The following is a 25,032-nucleotide window of genomic DNA, read 5'->3' as shown; positions in this document are numbered from 1 at the left end:
ATCTTCATACTCATCGCCCTGATTACGGAGGCAGTATGACCTCCGAAACGTTGGTAAACATCGACCAGACTACACAGCGCAACAACCCAGAAGACAGAAATCTTCATACTCATCGCCCTGATGACGGAGGCAATATGACATCTGAAACGTTGGTTAACATCGACCAGACAACACAGCGCAACAACCCAGAAGACAGAAATATTCATACCCATCGCCCTGATGACGGAGGCAAGTATGACCTCTGAAACGTTGGTTAACATCTACCAGACTACACAGCGCAACAACCCAGAAGACAGAAATCTTCATAGTCATCGCCCTGATGACGGAGGCAATATGACCTCTGAAACGTTGGTTAACATCGACCAGACTACACGGCGTAACAACCCAGAAGACAGAAATCTTTATACTTATCGCCCTGATGAAGGAGGCAGTATGACCTCTGAAACGTTGGTTAACATCGACCAGACTACACAGCGCAACAACCCAGAAGACAGAAATCTTCATACTCTGATGACGGAGGCAGTATGACCTCTGAAACGTTGGTTAACATCGACCAGACTACACAGCGCAACAACACAGAAGACAGAAATCTTCATACTCTGATGATGGAGGCAGTATGACCTCTGAAACGTTGGTTAACATCGACCAGACTACACAGCGCAACAACCCAGAAGACAGAAATCTTCATACTCTGATGACGGAGGCAGTATGACCTCTGAAACGTTGGTTAACATCGACAGACTACACCGCGCAACAACCCAGAAGACAGAAATCTTCATACTATAAAAGTGAGCACAACCGCTTGTGTCAACATCCTTCTAAATTCATCACTTGTTATCATATGTTATTCGGCGCTATTTAATCAGAGCAATTGAAATGCCTTTACATAAACAAATAAAAAACGATCATCCCATTCGCTATTTAAGCTTTGCTGTTGAAAGGGTGGTCTGAAAAACGTGCATACAAAACTCACGAGTCTTTATTACAGAAGAATTACTACGCATATTTTCGTATTTCAGTTATTTAAAGACGACAGGAATCCCTCACTCAGTTGGTGATGAGGCTGTGGGTTGGAGAACCAGGGTTCATTTCCTGGCAGGGCAAGAGATTTTTCATCTGCCTCGTCCATATCTGTTCTGGGGCCCACCCAGCCTTTAATCCAGTGTACAACGGAAACATTTTCTCCGGGGGTAAACCGTTGGGGGCATAAGTTACCAATCACTTGGAGTACCTCCACACCCCACATGCCTTTGTGTGTTGCGTAGTTAAACCTCAGGGACAAATTTGTATTTCACCTCTTTGAAGAAAAACATGGCCCTAGAGCTCTTTTTATACGTTTCTGGGAAAATCACATTAGTGGGTTCTATTTGTGGTTTATTTAACAACACTGACAGTAGCTCACAGTATCTAGCATCGAATGATAGGAAGACTAATGAATAATGAATAATAAAGGATTTGTAAGGAAGCAGTCATGGCATAATAATTTGAGGTACAATTGAGTATTGAACCCAGGATATCCCAAATACGAAGTATAAGTCCTAACCACTCTAAAGCGACGTTCTGTGTTGGGTATTTTTTTTAATTATGGTGTAAAATTAAAGGCTGAAGTTAAGGATAAAATTATATCAATGACTATTTATTTATGTAGACTTCGTAAATTTCAAACGCAGTTCTAACCTGACTAGGATAATTAGTAGCAGAGCATGTTAGCAATTCGTAATATAAAATAAAATTGAGACAAATGTTTCGTGAATTTTTATTCTTCGCAATGACAGTTACTGGAGGGTTATTTCTGTGGAGGAAAAACATTTTTCTTGCGTTGCTCTCATAAGCTGCGGACTCGATATTAAATTGAATCTGAATCTTTCAGAAAATATTTGCTCCGACTGTCAACAACCCCCCCCCCCCCCCCCCCCCCCGTAAAATGAAAACTGAAGGTCTTTACAGTTTTAGTGAGTCGTTTCCTGCTCTTGATCAGTTGTCTCCCTCGCGTTATATAATTTATTATGAAGTATTTTAATATGCTTCCCTATTTGTGCATTGTAATAGAGGTCTCTTCCCATCAGGTTGCACTACTGAGATTTTGTGCGCAATTTTCGTCTCTCTTCGTACTACATGCCTCGCTCATCTCGCTCTTTTTTGATATGGTCGCCCTATTATATTTGTGTAAGAACACAAGTTATTAAAGTTATCAATATCCTATTGTTAATTAAGTCTCGCCTCCCATTTCTTAATTTCTTTCCTGTGCTGGAATAATTTATAACATTACATTTATATCCATGGTATCAATTTTATGTGACATGTAGGAATTGAGAAGTTAGTATTCATATTACACAATCAACAACGTAAAATATACAAAATCAATTACAGAAGCTATTGCACACTTTCAATGCAAATACTATTTTTTGGTTAGGGTTTGTACTGTGTCGGAATAAAATATTGGATAATATTTTTCCAAAAAATAAAATATTATCCAAGTTTTTATTTCGACAAAATACTTAATTGTAATTAGACGACCTTGTCATTAGCTCAGGCTACATAGCGTTTAAAATGAATAATGAATTGGAGAGAATATGGACGGAAGCGGTCGTGACCTAATTTAAGGTACGATTTCGGCATTTTTGTGGAGGGACTGAGTAAAAATATGAAAGCTCAGTCAAGGTAGCCGGCCTCCGGGCCGAGTATTGACTACGGGATCTCCTGTGTACGAAGCAGGAGTGGTACGTACGGTAAACTGTTCTTCTGATGTTTTCAAAATATTTACGTTTAGGCCTAGAAGAAATTTACAAAACATAAAACACTAAATATGAATAGCTGTCTTGTATCTGACACTTACTATCGATGTCTTCATTTAGGTTAAAAATTCCATATTTGTTTTAGCAGATAAGTAACTTGTGAAAAAATTGCAAATGGCAGTAAAATTAATTTTTTGATAAATGTAAAATTAAAACGTGAAGGCATGCCTGGTGCTTCTCAAACTACCGTGTCAACTAGAGTATGGGGGAGTGGAAATATACCTCCACGCATTCTTAACCGCGACGTTATGCCGAGGTGAATGGTTAGACTCACGCTTCGGCCGTGTTTTGCCCAAGGATGGAACATTGATGCAAGTTCAATTGTGGGCGGGCTGGGTTCCAGAGGAGTTATGGGATCCCCGTAACCTAGCCACTAAACGAGGTGTCCCGGTTGTATGCATTTTATGATATGAAGCGAAACATAATTAAACGTATTTTATGCTGCATTTATCATAAGAATGCATGCTTTCCACTGGTGAGCTTTGATCCCTTGTACATTATTTGAATACAATGTTAATTCTCTTGGCAATTCGGAAATAAGACACTAATTTCAAAGTTAATTTTCTCAATTCTTTCTTTATCTTTAGTGACCCATTTACTCATCCGGAAGCAGATGTTAGGTTAATCCCATAACTACTTCCTGTTGCACAATAAATCTCGGCGGACTGCTAATGAAGTAAAATTATTTCGCACGTAGTGCTACATGTAAGTTACTATACTTGAAACGGGTGATAGTGCAGGGTGACCACTAAATAAATTTAGACTTTCGAAATGATACAGAAAATAAACGCGGCGTACTCACCATTCATTAGAAAAACTTTCGAAGTTTTATTTCAAATCACGCGGGTGATTGTTGTTGTTGCGCGCCTCCGCTAGATGCCACTAGTTTTGAAAATGGCTACCACACAACAGAGCAGTTGTCGTGTTCTGTAGTTTGCGAAGAAAGAGTTTGTAACAACTGTGCAACGTGGAGTTCGGACACAAGTTTCACGATTTCTGATTGAACCACCCAGCCTAGTATCAACGTATGCACGCTGCAGTATTTGCCAGAGTTGAAGCAGCGAATCACAACTGCTATAGCTTCAATCGCTAGGGACACTCAGCACCAAGTTAAGGGACGAGTTGGATTATCGTCTCGACATCTGCCGTGTTACTGGCGGAGCACGCATATCGAGTCTCGGTGAGGTATGTACAGAACTTTGAAAGTTTTCTATCGATTGGTGTGAAGTTCTGAGTAAACTGCATTTTTTTGGCATAATTTAGAAAGTTCTTTCGTGCTCATGCAATTATACAGCTTTGTTGTAGGTTTCGCGGTTTGTAACAATTTTGGACAGCCGTTTGTTTATGCCATTACATTTCCGAAAAAGAATACATAGAATTATTTCATACTTCACATTTAATTTTAAAATTCCTGTTACTCATAATCGAATATGCATTCTAAGCTTGTGACAGTCAATGACCGTTTTATATTAAGTTTAGGCGTAGCAAAATAAATGTTAAGTGAATTGAATATGGCAATCACATTTGACATTTGTTGAGTATTTCTATAAAAATATGCGGTACACTGGACACTGATTATTACGATCGGTAGATTCATCGCCACAGACTTTATGAAAATCACTTACTGTTAGTGGTGAGTAAAAGACGCCTAGACCCATGTACCCCGTTGTGCATTATCGACTACATTAATAAGATATCTGTAGTAGTCGTCACAAAATTACATGATTCAAGGTGACAGCAAATTCGTACAATCTTGAGAAATGAACAGCAGAACCCAGTCCCCATAGTGTAGCTAAGGTAGAAACGCTGTGCTGGTGTGTAAGGGGGGAGGGAGGGAGGTTGAAGTTGTCCGTGACCTTGAAGCATGCAGTTTGGTGGCGGCCATTATAATATAGAAATCTCACCTCTTTAAAATCATTTAAGACGTTCCAGTTTGTTGAAAGAAATGGGAAAAAAAATAAGGAAGGATAATAAGGTATTGTACCAGAAAATGGTACAGACATGCAAGAAAATAAAGTTTGAATTTTGATAGATGGAAGAGAAAAGTGATGTGTTAGGGAGGGGTTAGTTGTACAGTTCTCCAGTAGCTGCAAAACAATTAGCAAAGAATGTGTGTTAGTAAAGCATGTGATGAAATAGATGAAATTGACGTTAGCTAAGTAAATTAGTAAGTCAGTTGCATTAACTGCATTTAACATGTACAGAGATCCTAGTCAGTGTTTATTAAATATTCATCCTCATAACTAATCATCTTTTTGCGGGGCCATCACGGTGCAACAGAATAAAAACGAAATCTGAGTTTTGTAAAGAATTGCTTATTTACTAAAGGACACTTTGTGTGTGGTAGAGTTGATAATATAATAATGATACTATCAATCTCTGCATCTGAATTGGACTTTGTTTTTTATATAATGTAGAAGAATCGACACTACTTAATCAGATTCAGTTCAAACAGAAACACGTCATATAATTTCCATGACTTTCGTACGTGTTTAAGTAAGACGTGTAATTCTGTCAAAAAACCTAATTTCCAAAGTTCTTTTCAAAATTTATTTGTTTCTGGTGCAGGGTTACTGAAAAATACGTTTTTCGCAGAAGCGTTTTAATAACCGAACAATTGAATGTAGAGAGGTCTTTCTTCATTTGACTTAAGTCAGCTGTATCCTTATGTACCATTATCTCGTGGTATACAGTATCATAAACACTGACCCGCTGACTCATGTATCTGTCTTTTTTAGCCATAGTTCCCACCATATCACCTGCATTTCTCATACGGATACGTTTACAGCCGGCGTCTTCAAATTGCTGAGAGTTTTATGAGGTTTTAAGTCTTAGACAGAGTGTTCTGTTTAAAATGCAACACAACAGTCACTTAAAATTAAATCGGAAGCAGGTCCACTTCCGTGTAATTAAATTATTCTCCTAACCTCACATGATACCCGAATCAAGGTCACTTTTGTTACCTGACCACTGCTTACGAGCATCGTGAGTCATCCTCGAACATTACGTCTCGTCTAACTCGTCTGGTGCTGTTTATGAAGCAGTAAGCAATGCGTATCATGACAGGGAAGTATCGACTGAGACAGCAATACATCGACTGTTGACAAAATTTCGGGTCTACTGTTGTAAGTGCTTATTGAGGGACAAAGCATCTGAAATTAAGGTCGTATCGCATTCAAACATCGAATCAACTGGAACGGGATAGGCTGAAAAACTAAGTATTGCTGCTGGATTTGCAATTTTTCTGTGGTAGTTAGGGTTGCGTTTTAAATAGAACACACTGTATTTTGTACCTTGACGCTGGCATTCATGTATAAGAATACGTTAATTGACCGAGACTACTTGTATTAGGTGGAAATTGTCATTCAAGTTATGTGTTGAACCCCGGAACCTCTTACCGTCTGTGATCTAAATTTATCTGATGAACTTTCGAAGGGATATACGTATTCATTATGCATAATATACAATATAATATACAATCGTCGTCCGTATGTCTTTGTCATTTATTTTGCTTCTCGACTTGACTTTTGAGGTCCAAGATGTTTTATGACGATGGCTGTCTTGTGGGATTTTGCACGCCGTTTAGTCTGGTGGAAGTTTACCGACGTTTCAGAGGTGCTTGGTGCCTCCATTATCAGGGCTTCTATAGTTATCGCCCTGATGATGGAGGCAGTATGCACCTCTGAAATGTTGATAAATATGTACCTGATTACACGGCACAACAATCCAGAAGACAGAAATCTTCATACTCACCGCTGTATAAACCTCAAATTCACGAAGTTTCTTTTGTTTAAACAAATGCATAGCACTGCCGATACTCCTGTCTTTCCGTGTACACCAAAGTCACTTAAGTCACTTCTGATAGAGCTACCTACGATTAAGAGGTTTCAGGTTGTCAAAAAGGGATGATACTTTTACAGATCATAAAATTCATAAGGTATTACTGATGTTAAACTTAGGCTATTTTCTCTTGCTTCACGTTCGAGAAAGATTTACCATTTAACGTAGACTTATTACTTGATTTACCTAATCAAAATTATTAAAAATACACGATTTTTTTTAAATGAGCACCCACTGAATGCTACTTAGACGAGGGTGGGGTTGATGGTCTTGAATGAGAACAGTAAACAATGCGTATAACTTCGGGTTCTCATTTAAAAATCATCCTGTATGTATATAATATAAATGCGAATATTTAACTCAAAGCCTTGATTATGCCATACAACTTAATTGTATATATACTATTATATTACATTACATTACATATATTATCCAAATAGTGAACTGTTTAGATTTAAATCGAGATCGTAGATCGAACCACGAACTTTTGCTTTCAGTGTTGATACCTTACCATTTGGGCCGCATTGGCAGATACAAATTTACGATCTCTGCGCTTATTTATAGATGCACAGGTATTTAAATAACGCGTACGAAGTTCTGTCGAACCATGACAGTTAATTAATTGGAAATATCTGCCATTTTATTCTATAGTAATGCACTAGCAGAGCACCCGCAATATTAGTGTGTGGAAATTAGTTTGATCAATTTAACCAGGACTCGAACGCGGGAGTTTTCTCTTCGTCGAAGCAAACATATTTTAGTCTCGGCGCCCCTGATCTGTCCTGCTTTGTATTCGAGCTACAGAACTTACCATTACCGGAATTCTAATTTAGGATATGTTTTCGTAGTTTTGACCTTTATGAACTATTTTCGTGTTTTCAAGGCATAAGCATATCAAGTTTGGGGCAAATTGGCGGATCACTTCTCGAGTTATAAGCGAACATACATGCACACAATATGTTTCGTATAGAAGTTGATACAGAATACTGTAGGAAGCGCTAGTGTCGTATTTTCTTCTAGCGTTTTCTTCGGATTTGTAGGTTTTGCTCAATCTTGTGACTCATCTCGGAATTTTAAGTCGAAATTGTTTTATTTGCATTGTGGGAGGGGCTTTCAGTGTGAGCCTTCATTTCTGTAACCACTGGAATCAGCTTTATTTTTCTTGCAGGCCTATGCATATTTAAATTTCGGTTTTGAATTTTAAAAAATGTTGGTAATATGTTAATTCAGTTATTATCGTAACATATTTGTTCATTATGGAATTTACGAAAGCAAAAACTACTGGCCCCTGCCTTGAGCCGGTTGAATTAATTTCACATTCTCACCAATTTTAAGTTGCCTTTTAATATTATCTTGAAATTTATGCTTACGTTTCCCAAATTGTTTTTACCATGTATTGTACTAGAGTGTTTAATATTTCACGTTTCTCCCATTTCGTCCTCGTTTATTTCGTAGGAAAATATACACAGGAGGTCCCCTTTATGCGAGCTTTCGTTATCCGTTTACCCGCATGTACGAGGTGCGATCGGAAAGTCTATGACTGCGCCTATAAAAACCCGTACACTTATCTCAGGTATTAAATTCATCCATCACCCTCGAAGTAGTTCCCCTGGGATTGAACACAACGATCCCAGCGCCGCTGCCAAGCCTGGAAGCATCCCTGGAAATCTTTCTTTGTCAGCCTGTCAAGCACCATCTGCGATTCTGCCTGAATCTCTTCTCTCGTCTCAAATCTCCTTCCCTTTAGCTGAATTTTCATCTTTGGGAAGAGCAAACCTTAGAAAGGAAGATGGGGTCGGTTCTTGCAAGATCTTTGAGCTCCTGACAAACGAGAAGTCGATTCTGCTTCTGGTCCTCAGACAGGAGCCTTGGCACAAACTTGGCTGCGATGCGTCGCATGTGGAGTTCTTCCTTTAGAATCAGCTGACAGGTCCCATAGCCTATCCCAACAATGTCGCACAAGTCGTTGATGGTACGACGTCGATCTTCGTGAATGGCCTGCCGAATCTTCGTAACATTTTCGGGCGTTGTGCTCGAAGATGGTCGTCCAGAACGCTCGTCATCATCGACAGAGGTTCGGCCATTTTTAAAACGTGAATGCCACACAAAAGTTTGTGCACGACCCATTGCGGACTCCCCAAATGCTTGCTTTAGCATTTCATAGGTTTCCGTAACCGTTTTGGCGAGTCTTTGGCAAAATTTGATTTGTTCATGAAAATCCGCCATTCCGAAATCGCAGGAGGGTCGGTGTAATGCACTACCAAAACGCCCGTAACTAAGAAACAAATGCTAATTCGATGATGCCGGCTAGCACACTGATTCACTATGAATGTAGGCCGCACCCCCTAGCGGCAGAAGCTCGTACTACACCCGGTTCGCCCTCTATTGAGACAGTCTTGAAACTTTCCGATCGCACCTCGTATGCTAGTAAAGGAACTGTAAGTACAACTTCCCCGTACTTCCGAGGAATACATACGTGGATCACGAAAGAAAATAGCTTCTATCTCGCGCGCATCTACCATTTTCTCCATCTCGTTATTGTTTTTGAATATTTCTTGCTAGAAATAAAAATAAAATATTGTGCAGAGGGTAATCTTGATTTTAGGATTATTTTGATTTTGGATAATGCCAGTGATCACGTGCTTGACTATGCGAGTTTATCTGAGAACGTAAACATAGTATATATACCACCAAGAATAATATAAATAATGCCAGCGATAAACCAGTTTGTGATTAGATTAACGAGGACCTCGTGTGTATAAAACTAGCAATCTTAACTAACCAAACAAATTTTTGGAAATTGTAAACCTTATTTTTTTACCATATTCCAACCTTGCCTAAAGTCGAAATATGAGTTCAGTGTAATTTGCATTAGTCTGAGTTTTCTGTTTACTTTTCCAATCGCACGTCTTTCGCATTATACATTTCCTGGGACCACAGGAAGGAAACTTGTTTGTAGTATCTGCAGACAAGTACAGTAAATCCTCGATTTAACCCTTTGAAGCCTAATGTTACATATCTGCCCGTCTGTTTGACAGTCTATGAGCCTGTACTTTATAGGTATCAGTGTAAACAGCGATTATTTCGTTAAACAGCGTTAACAAATTTATCCTCGTAATGGAAAAATGTGTTTTGTTTTTGGAACGGACTGAACTATTAAATAATAACAGAGTGTTCACAGTGCCACTGTGGAAAGATTCTTGAAATATCTTTTCTTGCCCAAAAGCTTATCATACGCCTCATCATCTGGCACGCAAACGTATCGTTGAATATAATAGAAAAGTAGTATCTCTAAATCCAAAAACACTTCTCGTTACATTATTACATATAGCATGTAATTTAAAAGATATTCGCCAGGACTTTATCCATTCTTTCACTGAATATATGCCTACTCGTGTCTGCTACTGCAATGAGTCAGAGAATGATAACACGAAAATCCTCAGGAAAGAGGGCCAACCCAAAGACTTCTCTTATCTAAACAACTCTATATTTAATGCCGCACTGCACGCGATTTGCTGCGGTGTTGAGGAGAGAGTGGGAAGAAGTTGCTGAAGAAACAGGAAAGAATGTTGAGTTGAAATTTTATTAAATAGCGTCCATATTATCAAGTTCGTTTGCATAAAATTTACATATATTCCGAATTAGTTACATTTATACTGTATTGTGGCGTTGCAGAATATATTCCGGCAAAAGATAATCATTTTGCCATGGCATAGATCCCACACTGTTAAAATAATTCAGAAATCTTTCCCTGACAGTCTGGGCATGAGATGAGCAGCGATGCTGTGCTGGTCGAGAACGAATTTGCTCTGTCTCGCTACTTAAGTAACTTGAGTCAGGTCCCTCATGTTCCAGAACAAGATTATGAAGAATACATATAGCTTTCACAATTGAAGTTGCATTATGTTCATCTGTCTCAATACATTTAAGGAAAATTCGCTATTTAGTACACATTATTCCAAAAGCACATTCTACACTTCTTCGAGCCCTAGACAACCGGTAATTAAAGACACGTTTCTTGTTAAAGTTTGTTGCTGAGTATGGTCTCATTAAATACCCTTCCTGCTTGCACGCCACCCACGAGGTGCAGTGCGGACAGTCAACCGCATCCCACTACCCACGAACCTCTAAGCAAAACGCGTGCAGTGTGACCTTACCCTATCTCTGTACCATATCATACTTGTTCGATACACTGTTTTTATACACTTAACAAGGTTAGGATAGCCTGCCATAGTTGACCACGGCACAAGTTTGCACGCGTTTTGCACAGGTTAAGTTGGGTTGGATTAGGTTAGCTTAGGTTTGGTTTGGTTTGATTATATTTGGTATCTTAAAGATTATCCATGTCGGCGTCGTGACATTTGACTAGAGTTGTATGGTTTCCGAGGTTCATATGTGCTATACGCGGTCTGACGTTCGTCATTGGTTAGTCAGAATCGCGTCGCATAACTTTCCGAATATTCTATTGGCTTCAGTTACATCTCAGATTAATCGTTGAGGCGATAAATTTTTCTTTGTTTTCCCAACGTCGTGTCCGATGGCATTCCAGGTTAATTTGTGCCAAATATGGGGTCTTATAGGGGCGTCATGACGTTCATCGCCGGTTTCAAACTTTGTGTCCAATACCTTTCCCAGGTTCATCTGTCCCCAACTTGGAGTCCTGTGGTGACGTCACTGCGATTGGTGTGATGCTCGCTTCGGCTTTCAATCGCATCTGTAACTTCATCTACGGTAAATGTGGCGTTTCTTGAAGGCGTCGCAATGATAGGCGGTACAAGGCGTCGGTTATCGTACTTCATATCCATTGACGTCCTTTCGTGCATGTGCGCAAAAATTTTCTTATAGAGGCGTCGCAACGTCTTGTCCAATGGCATCCCTGAATCACATGTGTGCGGGCATTTGCTTCATAATAGAAGCCGTCATGTTGGAAAATAACTGATTATAGTAATTACAAGTAAAAGACTACTCGTCTACCTTGACTTTCTACCAGTTTCCCTTAATTTTTAATTCGTCGTCCTTAATCTTTCATTTACACATCACCGACGAGCAATGCGTCCGTTAAGCCGTTTTTACGTCCAGTGTTCGATCGTGTTATTTAAATATCTAGATTAGTGTTACTCACCTCCACCTGGTGCCGAGGCCAAGAAAGAGTGGAGCTATACCTTCACACCACCTTGCGTTTTCATGGCGTGGTGCGTCATAATTACCAGAGAAAAAATCTGTCTTTATACACGTCAGTGTTTTAAGAATGCCAAAATGTAATTAATGTACAAACAATACATACTCTCTGGGCAAAATGTCTCGGAGCTGTATTGTAAATATTATAGGTTTCGTTATAAATAATATTAATGATTAGAACTGAACTAAAATAAATTTTCTACATTTTTTTACACTATGTCTAATCTATGGTTTTTAAATTTATCAAACAAATTGATGATCAAGAGCAGTTGATATGATTTATGTTTTTTTCACTGTGTTAGTAAATACCTGCATTAATGCAGTCTTCATAACTGAATTTAATTCATGTGAATGATTTTAATATTTATACTGCAGGGTCCATTTCATATACCTTTAAACCATGACCTTGATCGGTTCTGTTTAGCATTTTTACGTGTTAGGTTTTTAGTAGACTCGACTTACCTCAAAATATCAGTTTGTAGAAGATGTGTTTGCCAGTAACATTAATGATTAGCATGAATAGTGATTAATATTAACACCTTTCACCAGATAGTTGGAAAGTAATAAGGTAAAAGGATATTACAGGATCATGAAAAAAAAATGCGATTTCTTTATGAGACATGAGTCTATCGAAGTATACACACAATCGACACTTTAAGCATTCGTTTTCCACATATTTTCTTCGAAGGATATTTTCAAACACTGTGAAAGGTGGCTAGGATTTAACGATGTTTTTGACAGAATATTTAATAAAAGTCGCAAGATTAGTTTATAACTTTTGAATTCTGTGTAGATTATTTGTCGTGTTTTAAGGCTAAAATATCCCTATAGAGTTTTTCGTTTTTTCTAAAAACGTGGAATGCTTAAGCCTCTATTGCACAGTAATGGCTCAAAGGAATTAATTTTATATGGAAGCAAGGTTAATGCAGGTAAGGGAATCCCCGTTTATCATACTTTCGATATGATTTGTTTGAATTTTAAAATAAAAAATACCCTTAATGTCATGTAACATATTACTACTTTACACAAAATTTTTAAACATTAACTTTTATTAAGGTAGAATGCGATTTAATGACAAACATACGTACTCTCTCGCTAGCTCGGATTTTTTCTTAGTGAAAAGGCAGCATCCTTGTACTGGCGTCTAGTGCCCACGAACCCTTGCGTACATCTGCGATAAATAACAGCAATCACAAATTCGTACATTACAAAATGGCGGCTTATAGACATAGTGAAATGGCCGTAACGTATACTACGCTGAAGTTCCTGAAACAAGGAAATACGAGTTACGTTACGTTACGTTAACCAGCGTTACAACAGGTACATAACGAAAATATGTTGGCTGCAAAAGTACTAATTAATTTAAGATTAAGAACATAATTTTACACAGAAAAGAAAATTTGTAATAAAATTGTATGCAACAATATTTTTCGAGCACAGTATATGATTCTCTTCTTTCAAGGAGTCAACATTATAATAACCTACTTAGGCTAATGTTTTATAATAAAGCTCTAGACGGTTTTGTATGTTCGTGGTCATTATGACGATTTATTGTGAAAATGGAGATGTTATCATTTTTTATTCTTTAAAGTCGAAGGGCTTCTTATCGAGGGATGTGAAGGGCCGTGACTCCCGGACAAATAGCTTCAGACAATCAAGTAAAAACAAATGTGTGATTATAATCCTCAAATTACACTTCGTGGTGGTCACTAACTTCATAAATCAAGGTCTTTGATGAGAAACGTATAGTCGCTCAGCAAGTCAAGAACTTTCCCGTCTTTTATGCAACCCTATATGCATTGCTGTATTCATCAGTGCCCGCCACGTGTCCATATCATGAGCCAGATGAATCCAGTCCACACATCCCAGCCTATTTCTCTAAAATTAATTTTGATATTATCGTCCCATCTACATGAAGATCTACCGAATGTTCTCTTCCCATCAGTCTTTTCAGTGTACAATTCTTGAGTTACATTCTCTGATAATTAACAAAAAATATTTTTTGGCATTTGCACCGGGAAGCCAAATTTGAGAAACTTAAATTTTATTTTAAAATCGTACTATTTACATATCTGTTCCAGAATATGGGACAAATATTTAGTATAGATTTTGAACATGTAAACTTCTACGTTTGCTGTAAGTCGCAAATGTGGAAAGTTTCATGTCCGTGTAGGTTATGACAAACTCTGTGATGAAGGACTTGTCTTTAACCCTGTCAATTGGTATTTATTTAGCTGGGACACTAATTCCTTGCTTTTACTCAATCGTTTCATACTGAGTTCTTAAAAGCTCTCTCCTTGGGGTTTCCCCTTTTCTAAAAAGCTTACGTAATTGTTACTCCCATGATTTGGTTTAAAAATTAATTTGGTGGCGGCTACTGTAACAAGAAGTGAGCTATTGAGTGACTGGAGAAAATGGAACGTCGTTAATATCAAGAGAATCGTTTCTCTCATCGGTCGGTTTAGATCACAATATATAACAACCCTGAAACACACCCCTGCCATTCCCACAATCTGTGTAGAACACTCCGGAAAATAAATGTATCATATTTGTTAGTTTGTTACAGTAGTTTGGATAATTGTCTCTGTAACAATTTGAATCACTAAGTTCATTTAAACAATATTTAAAATTTCAGTTCGTACTTCAAAGAAAACAACTGCTCTCCATTACAAAGATCAAAATGTTCATGCTGTTTACGAACGTAATCGCTGTTTATTCAAAAAGTCGTATGAAACCCACATCTACAAAATATAGTATTACTGAATGTTAAAGCACATGATTATATATATATATATATATATATATATATATAAACCACTGTGCTTTAAAGGGAGATATACGTAACTAAATTTACATTTATATTGGAACAGGGCAAGGGTGATTGAAATATGTTTGACGGTTTTTGGCATTAGTATTATTATTATTATTGGTTGTGACACCTTGGTGCGGAAGCCAAGACCCGATCTGGGTTGTAGTGCACGTGATGATGGTTGTGACACCTTGGTAGTTGTCGGAAGCCATTTTTAAAATCGAAGACCGGGAAGCACCAGTGGGCTGACTCCTAACTTTGGAAAATCTTGATTCATGAAGAAAATATTTGCCGTCCTCTGTATTCACGTACAGACGGGGTAAGCCACACGAAGTTTCTTCTTTTCAAATCTGTTTTCTTTGAAGATCTTATAAATTGGAATTATAGCCGCCATGTTTAACTTTATCTTACGTTCTCTCTTTTCTTAATAAAATTTGGGTTAACCCACTGTTGCTCCCAGGTCTAAAATCTTACGTTTCATGGTGTTCAAAAGAATAAATTAATTTTGCTACAAGTCTACACCTTGACGACATCATATTGGATATATGACAACCAAAATATCATAATATCACCGGATTTAAAATTATTTAAAATATTTATAATAAGTAATAGACTGATTCCTTATTAGTGCTATTTTGCTCAGAATATTAAAATTGAAGTTCTGTAACAGTTGTAGGACTTATATCTTAACCATTAATCTTTTAACCCTTCAAATAGTGCGGTACAAGAATCAGGAACCTGCAAACTGAAGTATCCCCTTGATAATTTTAGAAATCGATACATGTAATTTTAATTCGATCTCACTTCGGATTTTGTAAAATAAGGTGCACACAATATGTCGAATAGCTGGACGAAGAGGTTTAATATACGCGTAGAGGAGCTAAGGAAATATAAGAAATGTGAAATCAGTGTGCTTAGATCCACGGTATCTTGAATTTGAGGAAAAATCCTTATTCTCTATGGAAAACGTTCTGTACTCCATGGACTGTAAAAAGGTCTAACTATATACCTGCGTAAGTTGGTGTTACATAATTGGCGTGTGGTTATTTCATTACAGAACACCAACTATCCTGTGATATAATTCGATACAGTGCGTTTCGTTGACATAGTTACACGCAACTGTCACTTCCAGGCTCCCGGTAGGAACTGCATGACTCACCGCCAAGCGCTAAAAGACTTTTCCGATACGAGCCAAGTATTTTTCTATAAGAACAGTAAATTAACTTTTCGGTGCTGTAAATGATGTCCCTGTACGGCCACACACCAAATTCGCCATTTTTTCGCTTTTCCTGCTAATGATTTCGAGTTGCCGGTCTCTTGTGCAAGGCGTCTCAGTCACCTGACCTTATTAACAAGTTTATGGATGCCTTTTGTGGTTGGAATTGTCATCCCGGGAAATTTACTACGAAATATTCCGCGACAACATAAAGCTTAACCACATCTAACATATGATTCCTACAGAAAAATATTCTCTTCAACAGTATTTCGAATCATAACCAGTACTTAACAGCTGCACTGTTGTGTGAATAATTTTAGCTGCAGTTGCTCTTAGCGCTGAGCTGTGAGTCATGCATTTCTTGCATGTAGCTGGGATGTGACAGTTATGTACGCAGTCTTATTGTTTAGAAGCTACAGAATACACTTTTGCAGTCCTGATAGGAACATTTCATTTAAACTAATTATAAAATATTCAGGCCTTATAATTTCTTATGTGAATTTGTTTCGATAGGCATATAAATATAAAGTTATATTAAGTTTATTAATAAATTGATAGCACAAATATAATTGTGTTAGTGTTACATACAACAGTAACAGTGAGACAAACGAAAATTTTAAGGCTGTTGTGTTAAAAAGCTTAATAACATTAACCATGCGCTATTTTGATGCTAGGCAGAAGACCAACTACTCAAAACAAAACATTGCAGCACTAATGAGCTAGATGAGCATAAGCTAAGCTAAGGTGGGGAAACCATTCTGTTCACATTGTTTAAATTTAATTAATAACAGTTTTAATTAAAATAAATTCAATGTATATTTTGTATTATGTTATATTTTACTTTTATGGTTAATCTACTATGGAAAATATTAAGATTGAAATGCTTAGAAGAAAAAGTTTAGTTTGTTGAAACCGAAAACATTATTTTATTCCAATACATAGCAAAAAGAAGAATTAATTAAGCTGATAATGTTAGCACATAAAATATATATTCACACAATTGCTTAAGTAATGAAGATTAATTTGTATTGTATAAAACTAAATTAAAATCTGTTTCTATAAGAATTGAGTCCTTCTAGTGCCCCAACACAGCCTCTCTAGATTTCATATGGTAAATTTTAATAATTTCTAGATTTTATTTTATTTTATTGGGTTCGAAATGGAAGTTGTTTAGTTAATGAAAGGGATTTTATTCTGACAAACTTGTTAATAAGGAATTTTTACAGGATGGGAAACTGCCCTTTACCAAATTGGAAAATAAATGAGACTGTACAAATTAGAATAAGCAGCAGCAAGCTGTATTTTATATAAATAAAAGGAAGTATGTTTTGTACAAAATAAATTATTATAAATAATTTTATGCATTTTTACACTGTCCCGAGTAATGTGTCAACCTTCTCACAACAAATGTAGGACCTGCCACATATTTAAAAATATAATTATATATTAATATAATATGTATGTAATTATATTAATATATATTATTATATTTACACTTTTCACATACACAGGCTAGGGTTGTTTTTTTTACACATATTTCTACGAGGAACACAAAACTAAGATGTACATTTAGTATGCTACAGTTTAATTTACTGGAAAAAATAGATTATTATTGATGTTAGAGGAAAATATAGTTTTTATATAGCCACATAACAACTTGCTACTGTAGTTCTCACTTTAATCAATATATTATAAACAATTTTGGTCAGTCACAAATAGATAATAGTAGGAAAATATTTGGAAAGATATCTAAGAAAAGAGAAATTTGTAAGTCATCAAAACAAATATAGTTTACTGTAAAAATAAATGCATTTGGTAAATTGTAACTACACGTTTCTTCCTGTTATGTGGATTCTGTTTTATTCTTCAGAAATAATCTTTCATTTTACGTACCTATCGATAAACCCTGGAGCGAGGACATGTTCTAAGCTGACCGGTGTTGTCATCTTATCTTGGTCTTCCCGTAGAACTCCATCAATCGTCATTGCACTGCCTTTACTTTCGAACATAGTCCATTATTTCATTTATTTTTGTTTCGATCTCAGTAGATATTCATGGCATCCTTCATTTATTACTCAATATCCACGTTCGTTTTACAAACAGTTCTTTTCGTGTTTTTTTAACCTGATCGCGCTCGAACAAGGATCATCATCCACTATATATTTTTTTGCATCATCCTAATTTGTTGTGAGTTGGATGGAAGTATAAGTTTTCGTCATTAATAATTAACAATAAATAAATTATTTATATAAAAGCTAAAGGCTCAACTGGATAATTGTTTTAATATAAAAACAATCAGTAGCAACAGTGAGTTATGAGAGTAACTTCAGGAAAACAAAATGGCGACAAGACATCTGTGTCGCGAGTATTTTTAAATAATCTTTGGTTTTTGTTCAGATTTCATCAGATTTGTATACTTTAGCAATAAAACGAGGATAAAAAGCCTACTACGTTACAAAACTTAGGCCTATACATACTCCCACGGTTGGAGACGTCTTTATTCTCACAGCGCTGGCCCTTGTAACCGTCCGCGCATCTGAAAAAGAAAAAGAAATCACAGAAAGAAATACAATCCACAGACCAGGAGAAAAGCCCTGCTAGGAATTCGATATACGAGCATGCGCAAGATTTCGCGGTTCCACGAACAACAGACGACAGGCTTTCATGTGTTCTGATGGGTACAGCTTTAAGATTACCTCACAGTGGCACTGGGATTTAATCTAGAATATTATCGCAGCACCCACACAACACATTAGAGTTGGACTCACTACACGCTACTCTTAACTGCTTGATGATTTCAGACTGTGTGCAGTAGAGTAAAACTGTGACGTATCACACTTCCCACCAATAGCAGCCTTCTAGTCCACCTGATAAGAAACACGGTTTGAAAGTAAATGATTTCTGAGATTTTAACGCCGTGTAGTTTGGTAGAAATTTACCGACGTTTCATAGGCGACGAGCCCTAATGATAGAGACAATCAGAACCCCTGATACGATGGCAGTTTTCTACGGAAGTCGTCTTCATACTAGCTTTTAGAAACTAAAAATCTCCATCTCGACATAGTTTATGTTTTCTAACTACCAGTGAAATGGGAGTTTCGAAATTACAGAAAGTTTAATGAAGATTTCTGTCTTCTGGATTGTTGCGCCGTGTAGTCTTACAGTTTAGCAACGTTTTAGAGGTGCTTCCTGTTACCATCATCAGGACGATGGGTTGCAGTTCTCGCTCTGATGATGGTAACAGCAATCACCTCTGAAACGTGAGTAAACCGATTCCGTTTTACGTATGTCCTCCGAATATGTTTATTCCTGATAGGTAATTATTTTATGTGCGAGACCTATGTGTACAATTGTAAATTCAGGATACATAATAGAATTTTCATAATGACGTTATCATTTGTGGTCTGCTTTCAATTTGAGGTTACTTTTGTATGTCACCCTGTTTTTTTTTACATAAGAGGGAAACGTAGTAAAGTGTCCTCTGACACACAGCCGTGTCAGTATTGAATGAATTTCCAACGTTTCAAAGACTTTCTATACTTCCATCATCAGGGACTGGTGTAATGGGTGATCAGGTGTTCGAAAATCAGTCCCTAATGATGGATGTAGAGAAAGTCTTTGAAACGTTGGAAACGCGTTCTACAATGACGCGGGTCATCTGTCGAGATTTAATGGCATTTAACAGCCTTGAAAACTTTTAGTTTTGAAATATTTCATTTTACAGAACAGAGATATATTAATCTATAAAAATTATACTAAGATGTGCCAAGTAATTGGCTGTTGAAACTATATCGTTCGAATGCATTGAGATATCCTGAGTTTTCGTGGTTTTCTTCAGTGTGCCCGATGAATGCGTAGGTTTCAAAAAATTCTTTGTCATTACCTTCTGTGCATTTTTCCCTATAGATTTATTTTAACATCGCTAAGCTACGTTATATCTGCAGTATTTGCAACGTTGTTAAAAACTAACGAAGCCCTAATGCTTCTACCTCACTGTGATAACTGTTACTTTACGAAGGTTGTAATTAATTAATTTCATGGAGCAGAATTCTTCTTGGAAAGCTAGCAGCTTGCAGCTTCGCTGTCAAGTTTCCCGCCTTTTATGGAACCCATAGATAATAACGGTATTTACAAGACCTCGGCACACAATTCTGACCTGAGCTACATGAATCCAATCCATAACCTCATATTCTATTTCTTTTAAGATTCAGTTTATTACTTAAGATTTGGGGTTTTCATGACTGTGAAGACGTTGTGGGTTCTATCAGCATGTGAATTTGTATCATCATTTTATCATCATCATCATTGTGCCTGTACCTACGTTTTTCAAGTGATTCACAAAGGGCGTTGTATATAGGAAGGAATACATAACACCTATTCTGGTTTCTTATTGGTACAGTATTTGCTGTAGATATCCTAATTAATTTCAACGACGTCGGTAAATGCGACAATTATACGATGCCGTGTATGTCCTTTGACAATTTAAAATTTGTGCCATTTGCAAAGAATTGTGGTGGAACCCTGACAGTAGACCTATGGCTTTGGGATTTTTGCAACTTTTGGTCATTTTGGATGGAAATATTTCGTATTTGTTGCCGATCTGCGAACCATTATAATTATATACATGCTGTTTGGTGTTGGAAGACACGTTTACAAATTTTGTATAAAAGTTTTTTTGCTATAAAGAGGCCAAAAGTTTCGATGTTATATTTAAAAAAATCCATCAAAATACCATCCCTCCTTCATTTTACGATGTAATCGATTAACGATATTTCGATATACGATCCGCGATAAATTTTCGATTTATGTTATATTTGTAATATACGGCCCACAATTTCGGCCAATCGTAGCGCCCCTAGGTGGACTCAGCAATCCTCAGTCAATCAGAGACCCCTTTTATGAGCGTTTGCAACTCATCTCGCATGCATTTCAGTTCCTGATATGCGTTGTTTGTGGAAACAGCAATATTCGATTAACGATAATTCACTTAACGACGATTTTCTTGAAACCAATTATTATCATTAACTCAGAGACCACTGTCATTTAATTTGTTCGATAGAATATTTTGTCATGTTATCGACCACTAAAGCTAATTTGGAACACTCGAGAACATCACGTGGCCCGCGAATTTGATAATACCTATCCTTGTTTAAACGATATTTACTATAATAACTGCCACAAAAGTTAATGCTTTAAGGTCTCGGAAGGACCTGGAGCCCCCCCCCCCCCCCTTCCTGCTGTGCTGATATAAGTCAACAGTATGGCGTTACTAGCTTTGCTACGCTGCGAGTTCTTGACTATTGTCACTCGCATGGTCTCTGCTGTTCTTGATTCATCGTTGTATGATTTTGCAGTGACCCTGAAATGTGACATTTGGTGACGAATACTATAAGCATGAAATATTTACGTAAAGCGATGTAATGGATTCAGTCTGAATAAGACATTCCAAATGTCCATATGTTGAATGGAGAAAGGAGTGATTTTCCAAGACACGACGAAAATACAAACACTGTAAGCCTACAGCGGGCGAAAGGTTACAAGTCTGTCACCCACGCAGCAGACATGGAGACATAGGAAGCCATTTCTCGCTATGTAACATAGGAATATGTAGGTCCTTACCGGGTGCCAATTGACGTTTCGATAAAGGGCTTAGGAGACGATTATTAAAGAAATTTTAGTTACCGGTCACTACTGAAGGTTGCTTTAACAATTTTATTTTAGTTTAACGTTACTTTTAATTGTTACGGTTGTGTTTAAATATCATAGTATGATTTTTCGTTCTGAATATTATTTAAATATTTTGTTCTGTTCCTTCATGTGGTGAAATGTTCCTTTTGTGCGTTCGACGTTTCGATTGATCGCCAGCACACATGGTCCCTTTCACGACCGATAATCGTCAATTCACTTTATTCTGATAGAAAAACTGTGATAACTGACTATGTACGTTTGACTCCAAGGGTGATATATTGACCCTTATGTCGCTTTTAGACAAAGCGTCAGGTTCTATGTGCGATTTCATGTCATATATTCATTTCTTTTTATTTGATTTTAAATATTTTTTTATGAAAACCAAAACTGTTCCGAGAAGTACATCTGTTAAATAACAGAATTACAACCATGACACATAGACATAAACAGAAATATATTTTAATAAAACGGAACTTGTTTGGGATAGCTGTATTTAACATATTATTTGTGTTGAAAGATTTATGCATCAATCCATCAATATCTAGTAAATCGTACGACCACACAGAGTTTACCACATTCCTGTGATTAAATTAAATCCGAAGATAATTGGAGAGAATTTCTCTCTCATGGACACCGGCGTCTGAATCCAAACATTTGCGCATGCGCATTGCTCTGTGTGCACGGTCATAAGCATGGGTGTTCCAGTACCCTAATTATAGTACAGGTTGCAACAGACCTGTATATATACAAAAAGGTAATAACTTCCTTGTTCTGGCCGGGTAGGATTTAAAGTTCAGACTATGGGCTAATGGTTATAGTATTGTGCCACGTGGTGTAGACGTTCTTTCTGGTCATGATTAGTTATCAACGATTATGGACGTATATGTTGCGTGGATTTATGACACAGTATCAGTTTATTAACTACGAATCCCACATTAATTACCCTGAAATTTGACCCGAAGGCTACCTAAAACTTAGCTCTCCTGTTTCTTAATCTGCAGGAGCCGGGTTCAAATCTCTGTTCGAAACCTCACTTTTCTGACTGGTGTCATGGTTGTTCTCAGTCCTTCCAGGAGAATGTTAGGCAACGATCCTTTTCTTTCATTAGTCATCCTACCATTCGATAAAACGTGAACACAAATACAGAAGCATGTTGATACATAAAATAAACTGCACTTGTCATAATGTAAAATACATAATCCTTGTACTTAGATCATGATATTTGGTCAGAGTATTTTTTTGACAAGGTAACAGTCTATCAACTTGTCAAAAAATTACCGCCCCTTGTTTGAACCTAAAGGTTTATTAACGTGTTCACAGGAGCTCATCAATAGTCCAAAGTGATATTTTCTCTACGTTATGGATTAAAATTTTTCATGTACTTTGAGACATTCTGAGTATAAAACACGTAAAATTGAGCTTAGTTGTGAAAGTTTGTGAAGCAAACTGTTTTCTGGACATTACATCATCCAAGATTAAATGAAATCAATAAAAACACGACGTTTCGGTAAAACCTACTCTGTTGGGCACAATCGATTGAGCGAATACCTATATCCGGAATATCATCTCCGAAACGTCGTGGTTATATTGATTTTATTTAATCTTGGACGATGGATAATGTCCAGAAAACGGTTTGCTTCAACGTAAAATTGAATAAGGAAATATTTTTTAATTTCTAAGTAAGCAAATATATTTTATAATTTGTTGTTAAAAGTTTTGAATATTTGACGACTTTTCTGTATCCACAAATGAAATTTAAAGCAGATTCCCTATCGATTTTGTGGGGGGAAAAAAGCAAGAATCGGAGATCCTGTTGGGATTGGAGGCTATATTTTGCTCAAGGAGTTGAATTTGTTTAAGATTTGAAACGAAGTTTGTTTAGCTTTTCTGACAACGCGTCACGACGTGTGTGGTTCTGTTTTTATTCTTGGAATTGAAATCAATGTCGTCCAGTGACCGGATTTTCGAATCTGTTGAATTTCCCATAGTTCATTGCAGTGATTCAGACACGTGTTTCGAACGTATTTTTCCTTTGCAGTATCAGTGACAGCTCGCTTTATTTGCGCAGTATCAAGTTATGTGTTTCCAAAGCCTTAGGCAGACTATACCGTAGTTTTTATGTAGTCACGTTTGAAAGTTTTGTTGAGATTTTAGGGTTCTCACGGCGGTATGAAGATGCCTGTCTTCTTGAAACTTGGTTGTTTGCAGAATGTAAAATTATATATTCTATTCAGTTTTTTCTGAATGAACTTTCTTGCGTGCTACGCGAAACGACAACGTACAACGAAACCGCGTATAACAAGAGTTACCCGTAAGCTTCTTTGCGTTCTTAATTACTGGCTGGCGAGTATCGGACGCTTAAATATACCTTACGTATTCTCTGAGATTTATCATTACCCATTCGTTTTAATCTTGTCTCTTTGAATTCGATTCTAAATAAATTCAGGTGTTGATACAAGAGGGTAAAATCACCGAATAAACTGAAAATATTCTATCGATTGACACCATCATTTTGGACAGCTCTCGTCCAGATGAACATTAAACATCACATAAGATATGGGATGCTAATTAAGGCCTTGTATGATCTGGACGCTAGAAAGAGTCAACATCATTGAAACAATAGCTCACATCTGTTTCTGTCCTGAGTTAATGCAGTTCATATTGCGACTGTTATGCCAAGAAATTTTTCAGTTTGTACTTGTGGAAAATCATTTTTATGGCATAATAAATGTGGGCTGAAATTTCAGACGCCTTTCGGAGGTATTTACATAAATAAGGAAAATTTAAGCAGGGTTTAATTTCAAACAATTTATAAATTAGAAGTTATTAGCTAATTGGCATTTAATTTTACATGATTATTTAAGCCCTACTCAAGCTTTGTTAATTACACAACCCAGAAAGATGTGTCTCAAATGATATATAAGTAACATATGCCATAGAATAACTTATCTCTGTTCATTAGAAATTAAATTTGTAATAATATCTGTCAATATTGTATTGTATCGAAATCCTTTTGTCCACAACGGATATTCCACACTGACGAAGACATGAGTATGTAAATGCGAATCGTGTAGGTTTCCCGGTTCAAAAGCAGCACGAATTTATTCAAATGAACGTCTTTGTTTTTATAATCTAAGATTGAAAATAAACGTTGCTATGAACATCATAATGAATTGTGAATATAATTTGCTTGACTTTCTTTAATAAACTTACACTGCTATTTTAACTTCATATTTACAGCATGGCATATGCTGCTAACTCTTTCGCAGAGGTTGAAAATCGCTTACGAAGTCAGACATTACGTCTAGTTGCTGTGGGTCAGGACATATTTAGAACTGAAGGTTTTCTGAAGTTTATTCAAACGAATTCTGACAAATCTGTATGAATTGTAAACAAATGTATGGAGAAACTGTAATATATTTGCGGTATGGGTGTAGCAGACTATGTTTGGCGTCATAACCATGCCTTTATACCAGACCCAAAAATCTTAATAACCAGATCTACAA

At 36.8% G+C, this 25,032-nt stretch overlaps 2 protein-coding genes across 22 annotated transcripts in view; one reads left to right on the top strand and one right to left on the bottom strand.

Moving 5' to 3' along the window:
• Positions 1 to 25,032, top strand: part of Atg10 (Autophagy-related 10) — a 507,888-nt gene that overhangs the window by 41,032 nt on the left and 441,824 nt on the right. For 2 of the 14 annotated variants that reach the window (XM_022061622.2, XM_087349885.1), the window contains exon 1: positions 3,471 to 3,980. The exons of the other annotated variants lie outside the window; for them this stretch is intronic. The gene's annotated coding sequence lies outside the window, so the exon portion shown is untranslated. Of the gene's footprint in view, positions 1 to 3,470; positions 3,981 to 25,032 lie in introns of those variants that run through there. 14 annotated transcript variants of the gene reach the window in all.
• Positions 1 to 25,032, bottom strand: part of vn (membrane-bound neuregulin protein vein) — a 209,416-nt gene that overhangs the window by 12,085 nt on the left and 172,299 nt on the right. The window contains exons 5-7 of one of the 8 annotated variants that reach the window (XM_022061615.2): positions 18,316 to 18,374; positions 12,902 to 12,984; positions 4,700 to 4,882 (exon numbers count right to left, since the gene is read on the bottom strand). In XM_022061615.2, coding sequence (XP_021917307.1) covers positions 12,926 to 12,984; positions 18,316 to 18,374 — 118 coding nt within the window. In that variant the 3' untranslated portion in view covers positions 4,700 to 4,882; positions 12,902 to 12,925. Of the gene's footprint in view, positions 1 to 4,699; positions 4,883 to 12,901; positions 13,080 to 17,731; positions 18,375 to 25,032 lie in introns of those variants that run through there. The other 7 variants (XM_022061617.2, XM_022061620.2, XM_022061614.2 and 4 more) reach the window with 7 other exon arrangements.

This window comes from Zootermopsis nevadensis, unplaced genomic scaffold (genome assembly GCF_977971745.1).
Source record: "Zootermopsis nevadensis isolate Lab colony 2312 unplaced genomic scaffold, Znev_1.0 Znev_ptg000016l, whole genome shotgun sequence".
Lineage (NCBI taxonomy): Eukaryota > Metazoa > Arthropoda > Insecta > Blattodea > Termopsidae > Zootermopsis > Zootermopsis nevadensis.
Note: the sequence above shows the minus strand (reverse complement) of the source record. Positions and strands in the feature narration are given on the sequence as shown.